The sequence below is a fragment of the Gadus chalcogrammus genome, chromosome 13 (assembly GCF_026213295.1).
Source record: "Gadus chalcogrammus isolate NIFS_2021 chromosome 13, NIFS_Gcha_1.0, whole genome shotgun sequence".
Taxonomy (NCBI): Eukaryota; Metazoa; Chordata; class Actinopteri; order Gadiformes; family Gadidae; genus Gadus; species Gadus chalcogrammus.
The window spans coordinates 12,622,563-12,636,695 of NC_079424.1; the positions used below are offsets into that span (position 1 = coordinate 12,622,563).

Consider the following 14,133-nt stretch of genomic DNA (forward strand, 5'->3'; position numbering starts at 1 on the left):
ATATAAAAATCCTACTAATTCTATCCATTTAAATTAAACCTTGGATGTAGCATTAACATTTGGCACTTGTACTTTTCCACCTATGATGTGAAAACATTCCAGAAATATGAATCGGCCATGAGCCCTTCCAAAACGTCAGTGTGCCAAGATTAAGGATTAAGGTGTAGCCACTTCTAATCTCAGATCTTAAACGTCAACAGACCATCAACTCCTCTTTTAATACTGTCAATGTTTTGACTGCCTGTTGCTGTCTAGCAAGGAGACACCACAATAGCTAGGAATCCCCTCTTCCCTATTTGATTAATACCCACCAGATCGGTCACAGCAAACTACAGACTAAGGCACGATAATCCATTCGGTGGCTAGAGAACTTGGCATTCGAATCCTGGCCCCATGTGGCTGCATTTGAAAGTGATACGGAGCTGTGCTGCAAACAGAGTGGAACATTGAACTGTTATTGGAAATTGATTAAAAAATGACAGCACCTTCGGGTGACATCCAAAATCCATTTCTGAATTACAGATTGTGGTATTTTGTGTAGACAACTGCGCACGCTCGCGTGTATGTGTGTGTGTGTGTCTGCCCTTCACCCGGAGTCATGTTTGCATCTGGATAGTGTTTCTTTTCATTTATTCAAAGACCTGGAAATTGTTTTAGCAAAAGATTGTTCCATTGTGGGGTTAAGGAAAGAAAGGCAGTTTTCATTTTTATTCCCTTTCTGGTCTCTTCTCGTTCCTTCCCTCGTAAGGACACAGTGAGACATTTCCTGACTACAGAGCAACCAGCAGCAAAGGTTCAACCGGACAAAACTCTTTTGATCCTATGTCCAAATAAACCAGGCTGGCAGATTAGCTGGCTTAAAGTGTGATGAAAAGACAACAGCAGGCTCTCCACACACACTGCCCCCCCCCCCCCCCCATTAAGGTGTGCAGGGAAATGGACGAGGAGGGGGAGGCAGATAAAGAAAGAAAAAAAGGGAGATTTGGGGGTTAAAATAACAAAACAGACCTTGTGTTCCTTTTAAATTCTCCCTGACCTGCGGCTGACATTGTGGTTTCCACTGATCTAGGCCTAGATGGCCGACCGTGGATAAAAGACAGAGAGAGCGAGAGGGGGACACAGATTTAAACACTGATACTCAAAAGAGAGGTATGGTTGGTGTTATATTGTGTTTAATTAGGTTCCAGCTGCTGACACAAACAACAATACATCACTTTCAATAAGAGGCCACGGTCAATATTTGACAGTTGTAGGCAACACATTTGAAAGTCAAATTTGTACACTGACGACGGCTTTTTTTACCTGGCAATTGTTGAACACTTCTGACAAGGTTGGCAACAACCATTTTGGACTGAAACATGGTTGGAACTACTGCTGTCATAACTGATGTCTGCCATTATTAGGATTTATGTGAAAAATAAGAAAGGTTTCTGGAGATTTACAGAAAGTTGAGGTAGGGGGTCCGGTACACCAATCTATTACTTATCTAGTACTTAAAAAGAAACAAAGAAATTACACTGAGGATTCTGCAGGCGAAATATCGCCGGTCGTATTTCATTGAGGGATTACGTCTGACACTTACGAAATACCCCAAAAAACACAGTTGATTTAGGGGGGCTGTTTCTCTTCACAGCGTTCACCTGAAATCATTTATATCCCTTGTTACGTGGGCTGTGAGCTCTTTCCCAATACGAACGCAATCCAGATATCCTTGTATCGGCCATCGGAATCTGGAGGACAGATTCAGCCAGGGTGTGTTGAAGTGCAGCTGGGAGTAGTAGAGGTTTAGCTCAACATATGGAACAGATAGAGTGGTTACAATACCATTTATTACTTTTTCACACATACATCACACACACAATACCCACATATCCCCAGATACACACTCAGGCATACAGAAACACATGCACACACACATAACCAGAACAATCTTACCACATCCATCTCTGTCACCAACCCCTAGGCTGTGCCCCTATGAATGAATTTCAAGAGATTGGAAAGCTTAAACCACCTAGACCCTCCATCCAAATTCAACTAAGTGCACCCCGCATCCAGCCTGCATCCTCCCGCAGAGGGGTGAGGGGTTAGGGGTGGATGGGGAGCCGAGATCCACCCAGGTGCAATGAGGTGGGGACATCATGTTTTTTCCCATCAATGGGGGAAGGGAGAGATGATTTGGAGGCAAGATGGGGTAGCACCTGGATCAGTGTGTGTGTGTGCGTGTGTGTGTGTGTGTGTGTGTGTGTGTGTGTGTGTGTGTGTGTGTGTGTGTGTGTGTGTGTGTGTGCGTGTGTGTGTGTGTCTGTGTGTGTGTGTGGGCAGGGAGGGATTCTTGGACAGTTTTGTGGGTATTTGTTCTGTGGCGTTCATGCAGGGAAAGGTAGTTGGAAAATGAAGACAGACAGACAGTGTCCCTACATCTATGCACAGAAGGACAGACAGGGTCCCTACACTACACAGGGAAGCACTGAAATGTGATACAGGATAATGAACAAAGGCTGAGAAGGAGCTCAAGGAAGTCATCTTTAAGAAGCCTTTCTGTTCATTCATCATTTAAAGTATTTTGTGTTGTTTGTACATTCGTTGATGGATCTGGATGAAAATAAGTTTCCTCAATTCATTTCCTCTCCTTAATTGTGATGAGTTGCTGTCTGGAAAGAGACAGGCAAGAAGGTCTCTCCAATACACACTGTAGGAGCAGTCACGGCTCTAATCGCATGACTTCCCTCACAAGATGTGGGCTGTTTCTCAGAAGTGGCTGGATCTAGATCTTGTTTGCCCAGGATGGCTCAGAATCTAGTAGCACTTCAAAAAAACAAAAAAAGACTCCAACCGTGGACAGGACGGCAGATGAGTGTGAGCCCTGCCAAACCGTAATCGCGGAAGCAAACAAACAAACAAATAGCTCGGAGGTCCTTCATAAATGGCATCCCTTCTATAAGTCAATGTCTCTAGTGTACAGGATGGAGGTTGCCACGGTGAACGTGGGTTGCACACATGTAAGTGTGTGTTTATGTTGAAGTAGCCCAACCTTTTCAACGCTTGGAGACGCGGGCAGTGTGGCAGGGGGATTGCTTTGGCTGGTCCTCAGTCACACCAGTGAGCTAGCTCAAGTGATGTACTGTGGTAACTAAAGGCTACAGGGCTGTTCAGGCCAAACATCTCGACCTCACACACCAGCATCACACACACACACGCACGCACGCACGCACGCAATCATACACACACATACCCATAGACCACTGCAGTGCCCCCTTGTGGTAGAGCTATATTATTGCTCTGTGGTCATTGGCTTCAACCACCATGCAGGGTCCATGTCATTAATGAAAAGGCAAAACAAGAACACTTGGAAATAATTCTGTACTACAATAACCTCTGACATCAAACGCCAAAGGTGAATCATCCAAATAGGTCCTCCTCTGACTTCAATGTGCAACGCCTGTCAGTTGAATATCATCAATTGCACAACATATTGACTCAAGTGGACCTGGCATGGTCTCGTATGTGCCGTGGAGGAACACGTACAACCGTCGGAGAACTATTTCAGTTTAGCAAGCTTTACTTTCATGTGTTTGTGTGTAAAATACAACCATATGCTCAATTGGAATATGATTCAAAGAGGGAAAGGGCAAGAATGACGACCTCAAGAAACCCTCCATGGAAATGCTTTGAGAAACCTCAAGCATAAAATCTGATGAAACAAGCCAAATGATTCACCATCACATACGGTACAGCGTCGTCCACTCGCTGCGTGGCTCATGACTCACTGTTTTGGCCACAGGAGATATGACGTTTCAGTACGCTTTCACATGGAACATACCAATGGGGACTGGTCGGTGGAAGTGTTTGCAAATTAATTGATCCTTATCAGTATTTTAGAGACCCCATATCTCTCCAGGGGAGGACAAAGCAATACATCTGTTGGTTAGCTGGTTCGGGTCCAGCTCAGTTCTGCTGCTCTGAGAAAGATGCCGTCTTCAGAACGCTCAGAGTTTCAGGGAGTTTTGGAGGTTCCAATTTCGGAGGAAATTGCTTTGAACACTCTGTTGGGTCGGAGTTTCCGCTCTGAGTTTTGTGCGGAAGTAAAGCTACCGTCTGAGTTCACGTCGCAACAATGGCTGCCCATATCGCTGTCATTACATTGATAGACTAAAATGAACTTGCAGCAAGCACTGAGAGGCGAACTTAACTTCTAACTACATTTGCATTACGATACATTTTAGCTTACAATTATAAACATCACCTGATAAATTCTTGCTCATGTTCAACCATCGCAAGCAGATATAACTGATTCATCTGTTCTCTGTGAATACAGCAAAGAAGTGCATAGAGGCCCCTGTGGGCATCCATACGTAATAGTTTCCGAACCACCGAAAGTTTGAAGACATCAAGAGCCCCGGGTCAAGACTCAGCAGGGGGGCGGGGCAACCCAGCTGACATGTCTCCGTGCCTCGGTCAATCGCTGCTGCACACATGTCCGCTGATATATTATGAATCTGAATGCCGCAGAGGAGACATATGGGACGGCTTAGAGCTTGGATTTATCTTTTCACTGTGTAGTTTTGTTTTCTCATCTTGCTGTCGTGTGGGTTGAGCGGTCAGGTGAGCAGCATTTAGCAACAGATGGATGGCGGATGATGACAGTTTGTCAGTGGTTGTACACAGCAGGCCCTTGAAAAGGGGGTGTTGACGTTGGTTTACTTAGGTTACCCAGCGAGATCACAGCGAGACGTGCAAGTGAGGCTCTGCCATGGCCCATGGCCTTTGAACAAGGCATGCATGGTCCGAACGCCTACTCTGTAGACGATAACATTCAGGGCGGGTCAATCGAGTGTAATTTAATCAGTTTCCAAGAGGTTTTCAATAATAACCAGGACATGGGAATATGTATATAACATACATTTTTCCAAAACAATGTCTCTATGACTATAAGTCACTATGTTAACTTCTATAGGCCTACCTTACAAAACGATCACCGCATCATTAACAAGAAAGCAACAGCTCATATTTCCTAAACTATATTTCACAAAGCCACAAAGTGAGTTCAAAGTGAGCTTGAGTCAGGAAGCATCTTCGCAGCCCCCGAGCACATAGAGGGCTGTCTACCAAACATCCTCAAATTAAAATAGTGCAACCTCAGTACAAACATATCCCCCCCCCCCACACACACACACATATCCCGGCACGCATATCACACATACACATACACACAACCCCACATGCACACACGCACAAACACAGCAACACACACACACACACACATATACGCACACACGGCCTCCCATACAGACATGCATACGCACATCCACACACACACATACACGGCCCCCCATACACACACACACACCTGCACACATATCACAAACACATACACGGTCCCCCATACACACACAAACACATGCACACATGGCCTCCCATACACACACAAACACACACACACACGGCCTCCCACACACACACACACACACAGCTAGGAACAGGGTGGCTGTGCTAATGTTCCAGCCCTCGTGGTGCAATGTGAGGAATCAATGTCTTTGGTCCGTGCTGAAACCAGAGCTTGGCTTTGGGCTACCAGAGATAGAACATTACTCTTGAACGTTACTCTTGCCTAAGCCAGAGGATCCATCAGAATCACCATCCTTTATCAGTCCAGTCAGGCCAGAGAGATTGTATATGTGAATGAGGCAGATCAATACGCAGTAGACTGAATGGTGGATTTATACTGACTAACTGTGTCGTTGGAAGTTGGCCTGCTCTTCCTATGCAACATCGTGATACCCCAACTAGTGCTTTCTCAATCAGATTATCAACAGATGTTTTGGCTAGCATGATCTGCTGCTGTCAGTGACCCATTGATCGCTACATATAAATAAAACAGATACAGTTCTCTCACTCACTCACTTACTCACACACATACACATACACACACACACACACACACACACACACACACACACACACACACACACACACACACACACACACACACACACACACACACACACACACACAAACGCACAGACACTCATAAACCCCTAGCGATATCATGACAAGTACAGTGACAAGTCAATGCTATCATCTCTTGCAGTGACCTGATTCAGGAAGACTATGTTTCCATAGCAGCCATACACTACTAATTACATGGAAAAAAAGTTTAATTGCCAACACTCACACTTTCCAGAGCCAGCCCAAACTTTTTCTCTCACGACAGCCTGAATATAATCTCTCTACCATGAGGCAGAAGTCAAATGTCAAACTGAACGATAAAATGAAACCTCAGGGACTGGACCAAACAATACATTTCACAATTGATAGCATATTCGTTTGTGGAGCAAGCGACGTCACCTGGCGCCATTTCAGTCAATCGGAAAGAGCAGTGTTTAAGATCGAAGTTCCACCATCTCCCCAGAGATGGTACCGGTCCTTAGCTTTGGTTTTAACGTTTGAGTCAACCTTTATATATACATTTATTGTAACAAATTAACGTCATTAAAGTAATTTTTCTAGAATTAACGTCTGATTGATTTTTCCTGCAGCCGTGCTGGTCGTCGGGACAGGAAGTAAAGCATGGGAGATCCCTGCTGCCCCGTTCAGCACCTCCTCCAACTTCAGTGAGAGTGTACAGTGGGAGCCCTCCTGCCATCACCGCTCCCTTCAGGGGGGGATGAGCATCACAGCAGACATGCCCCCGAGGCTGGAGGGCACTTGGGTGTCCACAAGGTGCGATGTTCCATCCCTGATTCAAGCACCAAATTACACTCGTGCATTTATTTAACATTCATAATGCCTTGATAACTTGAGTTGAATAATGCTTCGTTTGGAAAGTTACCATGGGATTAATGATCAGAAATAATGGTCCTGACATTACCATACTATTACCATACAACTCTATTTCCCTGTAACAAATCAACTCAAAATAAATACGTGCAAAAATAAAACAACTCGCCTCCGGGTTTTCGGCCGATCCAATGAAAATCCTGGAAGTAAAACCTAACAACATCCTCCTAACAACAGGCCTATTCTTTCCCCTGTGCTGCTGCCGCTGCTGTGCTAGGTGCGAGGCACGGCCCGGTCCAGAGTTCCTGACCCGCTCCTACACCTTCCACGCCAGCCGGCAGTTCACCGCCCTGCAGCACTACTACAGCGACGCCGGCTGCGCGCGGCCCACCTACACCCTCAGCGTCCGGGGGAAGCTCCGCCTGCGCCAGGCCTCCTGGATCACCCGGGGCGCCACCGAGGCCGAGCACCACCTCAGCGGGGTGGCCGTGGCGGTCCACAACCCCACCGCCGTGGGGAAGCTGGTCGACCGACTGGCCCCCGCCTGCGAGGGGCCCGCCGCGCTGGGGCAGATGGCGGCGGGACGGGTCTACGAGCTGTACAACACGCGGGCCGGGCGGGCCTGTCTGGCGGCCCTGGGCTTCTCCATGACGGAGATGGCTCTGGTGCGGGTGGAGACCCAGCTGCACCACAGCAGCCACGGCGGCAGGAAGATCCAGGAGCTGTTCCTGGGGGACATCCACACAGAGTGGACGCAGAGAACCCACCACAGACCCAGCGGGTACCAGCAGCCCCTGCAGAACGCCATGGTGAGACCGGTTTTTTAGGGATACTTAGAATCCATGCCTGCAACAGTTTGGCTATGCAAAGTACAACAGGAATTGGAGTTTCTTTTTTGCTCTACCCCTACACTTAGTCAAAGGATTAGTCATGCGGCAGGGGTTTGGTCTGGGTTTCTGGCGGTTGAAACAGAGATTTTTCAGACATGCCTAGCAGATATATGGCAGTCTTCTACTGTTGGCCAACAGCTGAGTACACCGGCTAGCGGTTAGCTTAAGGGTTTACGGCCTTGCACATAGAGAATGGCTGAGCAAAACAGAGTAGAAGGATTATTCTTAAAATCCCAACTATGACTGACGGCTTGATATACAGTATGTCGAATGTTCTCAGGGCCATCCCTTCAGAAAGGGCCTCCATTTCCCTTCTGTAACTCAACCTTGATAAGGCACCAATCCTCACTACACGTCTATCCCCCCCCACCCCACAGCACCACGTCCACCCCTGCCCAGTGTGCGCCCTGGTGTATCGCTCCACAGAACAACGGCCCCCGGTGCTTCCCCGGACCCCCGCGGCCGCCCTGGCCCTGGAGGGCCGCTGGGTCAGCCAACGCTGTGAGGCCCGGCCGTCCGTCCTCTTCCTCACCCGAGACTTCACCTTCCACCCGGACCGCCACGCCTGGGAGGGGGTCTACCGCCACTACTCGGACCCCGGCTGCTCCCGGGCCACCTTCACGCTCAGGGCGTCGGGCCACTACGCCCTGGGCGGCCCCTCCGACCGGCTCCCGGGGGCCACCGAGCTGGCCTTCAAGGTGACCCGGGTGAAGCTGACTCCCTGGGACGAGTCGTCGGTGAGGCTGCTGAACGGGAGCCGGCCCGGTCACTGCGGCCCGTCGGGGCGCTGGGAGGCGGGGGCGGAGCGGGACGTGACCCCGACGGCCGGGTGCTCCGCGCTGGGCGTCAAGCTGCCGCACAAGGAGTACGAGCTCCTCAAGACGGAGCTGGACCCCTGGAAGCACCCGCTGCTGTTCACCGGAGAGAGGCCCACCGACGGCCTGAGTCCCGACAAGCCCCAGAGGAGGCCCACCTCCTTCCAGCCTCCCATGCTGCTCTGCGGCAGAGGCAAGGCGTCGCCCACGCATCGCACCGTCTCCAGTGGCGCCGGCTCCAACAGCCAACAGCAGATTCAGTTGGCAGCCAGTGGCTCGGTGAGGCTGGCCGGGCTGGGGCTTCTGGCCCTGGGCGCGGCTGGGTGCAGTTGGTTTTGGCTGCAGTGAGGGGGAGCCATGCTTTGAACATACAGGCTGCGATGGTTTCCAAGAAGGTGGTGCCGGCCTTTGTACATTTTATCGGCAGCTTTTATGTTTGCTCCTCATCTACTTCTTATTGTGAGAGTTGTTGTCCAGAAGACACGTGAGACAGTGAGGGGTGAACCTGAAGCAGATTTCCCCCATGTTGGCGAAGTGGCCATACCATCGTTTTATCAGGCTGACTGTAGTGGATGACTTCTATGACATCTATGGTGCATATTGTATTTCTGTTAACTGTTCTAAGTGTATCTATACAAAAAATAAATATAAGATTCAATATGTGATATAACCATGTGTTTATGTCTACCGGTCCGCTAAAACGTGCACAGCTCCTTTTTCATGCTCGAAAGACAAGTGCTGTACATTTTCCTCCCGGCTAATACTATTCCCTAAGAAGGTTGTGATGGTTGGAGCAAGGACACGTTCATTCATCATCCCAAAGCAAGCCTTGGACATTCCGGAGGATCCCACGTTTCACCTCAGACATCCGGGAGAGAAGTGTTTGGAGTTCTGTAAACAAAGGGTTATCTTATTCTCGGTATACACACGTCCACCCCACAAAGTACAGAACCGACACAACTTGAAGAACTCTCTCTTTCATCGCTTCAATGCCAGTGCAACATACAATGTTTTAGTAGAGTAAATATTTGCTTTATTCTCTCACAAAATGTACATATTTTTTACTGATCATAGATTGCATTTAATTACTCTGTTATATATTGACAGCCCATTCAATGAAAATAAGTATTTATTCCATCTATTTACATTATTATTGAAAATATAAGTCCTATTTTACTGTAGATGGAGGTTTGTAGATTTACCATTTATGTCAACATTTTTGTCTTTTTATATGATATTAAAATGTATTTCAAACACTTTGCCTTGCATTACTATGAAACAGTCCTATACAACTTGATTCATTTATTTTTCCCTTAGTGAAAGAATAAATGGAGACTTTGGTATAATATATAACAAAGAAAAGAAGGACTGGATTTTGGCTCCTTCTCTCATGTGTGGTAAGATTAAAATCACAGAACGTGGATACATTTACTGCCGTTGCATAAATAACTGTCATATGGTTCACACATTACCTACGCTATTCCAAGATGGCTCAGAATACTGCTGAGCACACACACAAAAGCATATCTGATTGGACATACAGTATAGAATAAACAACAGTTAGCGAACAAAATGTGTCACACAGTTGCATGGATGATAAACGTGTCCAGATGAGCATAGGGCAGACAGGCAGAGCTTGGAGCGCTAGACTAGTAACATTACAACTGTAGTTCTGGTTGAATTTGGTGGGTGACGAGCTCAGTATCAACATTCTTCTGTTGTTTTTTTACTAAGAAATTACAGACTATTTCTTCCAAGGTTTTTCAAATAATAACTTTGTTTGAAACTTTTTCGATTAACATTTTATACACTCAAGCTAGGGCATTATGAAAGACAGGAAATAAAAAGAAAGTAGGAATTTTAAAGAAAAAAAATCGATGCCAAATCAGGCCAAATGTACTGAATTGACTTTGTAGTATTAAACTTCCTGGGATGAAATGAGTGGGAGGGCAAAAGTGAGTGAGGGTTGTGCGTCCTTTCCAGGGGCTACATACTGTTCCTATTAACTCCTGTACAAATGGCGATGGCAGCTGTGGACCTTGTGAGGTCATTGCTTGGGCTTGGGCTTTCTATACACTTGGATATCAAACATTAAACAGGGTTAAGTAAGTATGAACATGAATGACGGTGGTGGGTAACTCTAATATGAGGCAAAGGAATCAATCCAATGGCAAAATAATTTAAAGTTTCAGCAAAATGATACAACGTTTACCCTTGGAAAAATTGAATCTCTGCATTTAACCCATCTCTAGGAGCAGTTGGTAACCTGGCAACACAGCCAGTTGGGCGCCCGGGGACCAACTCTGAGTCTGCTGCCAAGTCAACTGCCAGAGGAGTATTAACCTAACATGTATTTCTTTTAAATCTCGGGTAGGAAAACATGGCTCCAGCCAGGTTGCACGGTGGTGGAGATGGTCGGGAGATGTTGATGACTCAGGTGATGTAACGGTTTTCGTGGTCTGTTTGTGGTTTCTGTTCACTCCACATCAAAATATACACTGTCTGGCGGTAGAGAAGCCCAAGACAAACCCGTTTGCAATCATGCAGACCTTCATCAGAACATTAGACAACGTTGTTCCAATCAAATGAAATAACGAGGGAGAATAAAATAACAAGGAGAACTGTTTCCAGTACATGATTGTTGTTTATGTACTACTTATCTACACATTTCAGCATGTGTGAAGCAGTGAAAAGCAGGAGTAAACATGTTTACGCCCAAAACAGGCTTTCTTACTCTTATTCCAATTCCCAGGCAGGCTTAATTCAAAGTTTAACTAGAGATAATCTGCAACAGTGGTTTGAGACTTTGCTTGACTATTGTGACAAGCCAAAAAGTTAAAAGTCCTTAACAGTATCTCCCGGGTCTTGGAACAGGCACATACCTGGCAGAAAAGCACTCGCAAAAGTGCTTGTTATGTTTTCTCATGGCAAAGAGCTAACGTTGTGTCATTGCTAAGAGACGGTTATTGGTATGAAACCAAAAAATGGTGTGGTGAAGACAGAGTAAGTTTGAGAATGAGTAGGCCCATTTTCTCCATCAGCCCCAAATAAGAGGAGGCACACAAGGTTATGATCAGTTGTATACAAACAAAAGAGCTGTCCAAAAATAAGTACAAATGCTCCTCAGGAGAAACTTTGGATGAATGCTGAATTGAAGTACAATGTTAATGTGGGGTTTTTCAAAGCTTCATCCTTTGAAGTATCTGAATTTAATGAACGACATTAGCGCTCTCATAAAGGAATCTTGCTAATCTTGTTTAGTTTCACCGCAACTTGAAGAATGTGGCTATATATTGAAAATAAAGAAAGAGAACCAAAAAAGCCTATACAAGCTTCCTTTCAGACAAACCAAAGTTTCCAAAACCACAAACTGTTTTTCAGTGGGCTAGTCTGACAAATGTTCTGGTAAAGAAAGGCTCAGTGCTGCTTTTGGACCAAAGCTCAACAGAGAACCGAGTTTTGTTTTTCTCTGCATCATTAATTCAATTACCCTCCAATATCCCCCTCAAAATGCAGTTCTTCTACACACGTGCACAAAATATTGTTATGTGAATAACATTAGTCGAGTGATAATAGCTTTAAAAATTGCCGCTCTTTCTCAATCGTTCTTATATCAAGACCCTTTGAGAAATATATCAGACTATGAGCTACAGTTGCCTGATATAAGATCACATCAGCCATACATCTGGCGGTCTCGGGTCGAGTAATCGGTATTAAAACTGTACGTTCTTCGTGGCTATGAATTTAAATGGGCAAAGCGGTGTGTTATGGCGGCGCAGGGTTAGCATACAGGCAACAGTTTGATGTGGGGCCAAACCCCAGCACGCAAACCTTATATCGGGGTGACTTCATTCTCATCTGGACGCACGCGCCACAATGTTGTGCTCAGCCTTCTCCCACATTCAAACTGAGCCCATTATTTTACCCATGTTTTACCATGTCAGGGCTTGAGCCCTTGAGATTAACAATACATTTTCAAGAGGCTTGGCTCACGAAGGCAGCCATCCTGGAGTTACAACATAGACAAAACACAAGATTGACGACACACCAAAATAAAAGTATTAGGTTAAACATTGGCAATTGTCAATCGTTTGCGTTTCCCTCTGTTTAAATTCACATTGATTGATGATTGGTTGTCATGTGGCTGATGCTCTTTCTGCAGGCTAATCCGGGCAGAGCACATGAACGTCTTCTGGACTGACTCAGTGCAAGCTCTAGGGATGGGCTACAAATGGACTCCTCGTCCATTTGATGGCCAGCCAGACCCCAAGATAGTTTTCTTTCTAGTGGCCGGATGGGGTCGAATACGGTCAACCATGCAGGAATGTGGCATATAAAAAGCATGAGAAGGTATTCGGATGATAGATAGGTCAGTGGTACAATCCTAATTACATTAGTGCTAGTGCAAAGTCAACTTTAATGAGGTTCGACCTGTCCAACACTAAATATGAATAACCCCCTCATAGAGATACTCAAAGTTCTCATCGAGGCCTATGTGCAAAAAGTGCCATTCTAGTAATTACTCAGACTGATTTACTTAACTTACTTTACTACTCAAGTTTTATACAAAACCTGTTAAACCACATTCCATTTTTCAGTATATTAAACATTTTATATCATCTATTATATCCCCCCATCATCCTATTGAAAAAACAAGGTGCCCATGACGGAATGACTCCCGTGGAAGCAATATCTATTAGACTCGGTTCATCTCAAATCAGATGGTCCACTCCAAAGTATCTCTTCTGAGGTTACGATCACACAAATGATTGGCTGCAGAGAGTTGCTGCGGGGCTTTCCTCCCACACTTCACGGCGTGACTGCCAGTTGTCATCTCTCCAGCTGACGTCCCTCCAAACCTTCTGGCTTGCTGCAAGAGCAACTCAAACAGCCCTGGACTCCAAGGTAGGCCTATCAAGGGTTCTGCCGCAGGCCACCAGAGGCTTGTGGGCGGAGGAAAAAAATCAGTGAGATATTTGATTTATCTAGGTCCTAAATGAGTCCAGTGGAACACTTGTTCTGAGAAGATTTACCCAAAGGCTATTTTATCAAAATATGAATATCATTTTTCTTGTTGATTTCAGTCCGTCTCCAATGGGGGCCGGGGGGGGGGGGGGAAGGTTATTTGTATATCTGCATAATTTTGATGATCAAGGCACATGCTAATTGCACCTCTTTTTGAACTGTAGACTCTTTTTTAACACCTGGACTATTATTTATTGCTCCTCCACTATGGAGGAAATATTTATTCACTAATTCTATTCTACTGGTTTGTTATCTGCCATATGTCTAGTAAGGGCTGATGGCCTCTGTGTGTGTGTGTGTGTGTGTGTGTGTGTGTGTGTGTGTGTGTGTGTGTGTGTGTGTGTGTGTGTGTGTGTGTGTGTGTGTGTGTGTGTGTGTGTGTGTGTGTGTACACTGTTGGGTATGGACCCACCCTGCTGCTCCTCTACATGTGAAGTTCCGAACGGAAGAATAATGTTCTTTGAATTGAATAGTTTATAGTGAAGTTCTTGTAGTACACTTTGCGCAGCTCATTCAAATGGTGTGAAATAATGTGAATTCATTAAGCAGGCTTCCTGACTCCCTCCAGATATTAAAAATTCCCTGGCCTAGAGTATGGCGGCAAGTGTGGTCAACCTTGTTGGAGA

General features: G+C 45.9%; 1 protein-coding gene across 1 annotated transcript in view; it reads left to right on the top strand.

Annotated features, from left to right (window-relative positions):
- Positions 1 to 9,691, top strand: part of apcdd1l (adenomatosis polyposis coli down-regulated 1-like) — a 13,091-nt gene extending 3,400 nt beyond the window's left edge. The window contains exons 2-4 of the mRNA XM_056606881.1: positions 6,537 to 6,720; positions 7,055 to 7,586; positions 8,045 to 9,691. Coding sequence (XP_056462856.1) covers positions 6,537 to 6,720; positions 7,055 to 7,586; positions 8,045 to 8,830 — 1,502 coding nt within the window. The 3' untranslated portion in view covers positions 8,831 to 9,691. The remainder of the gene's footprint in view (positions 1 to 6,536; positions 6,721 to 7,054; positions 7,587 to 8,044) is intronic.
- Positions 9,692 to 14,133: the final 4,442 nt, after the last annotated feature.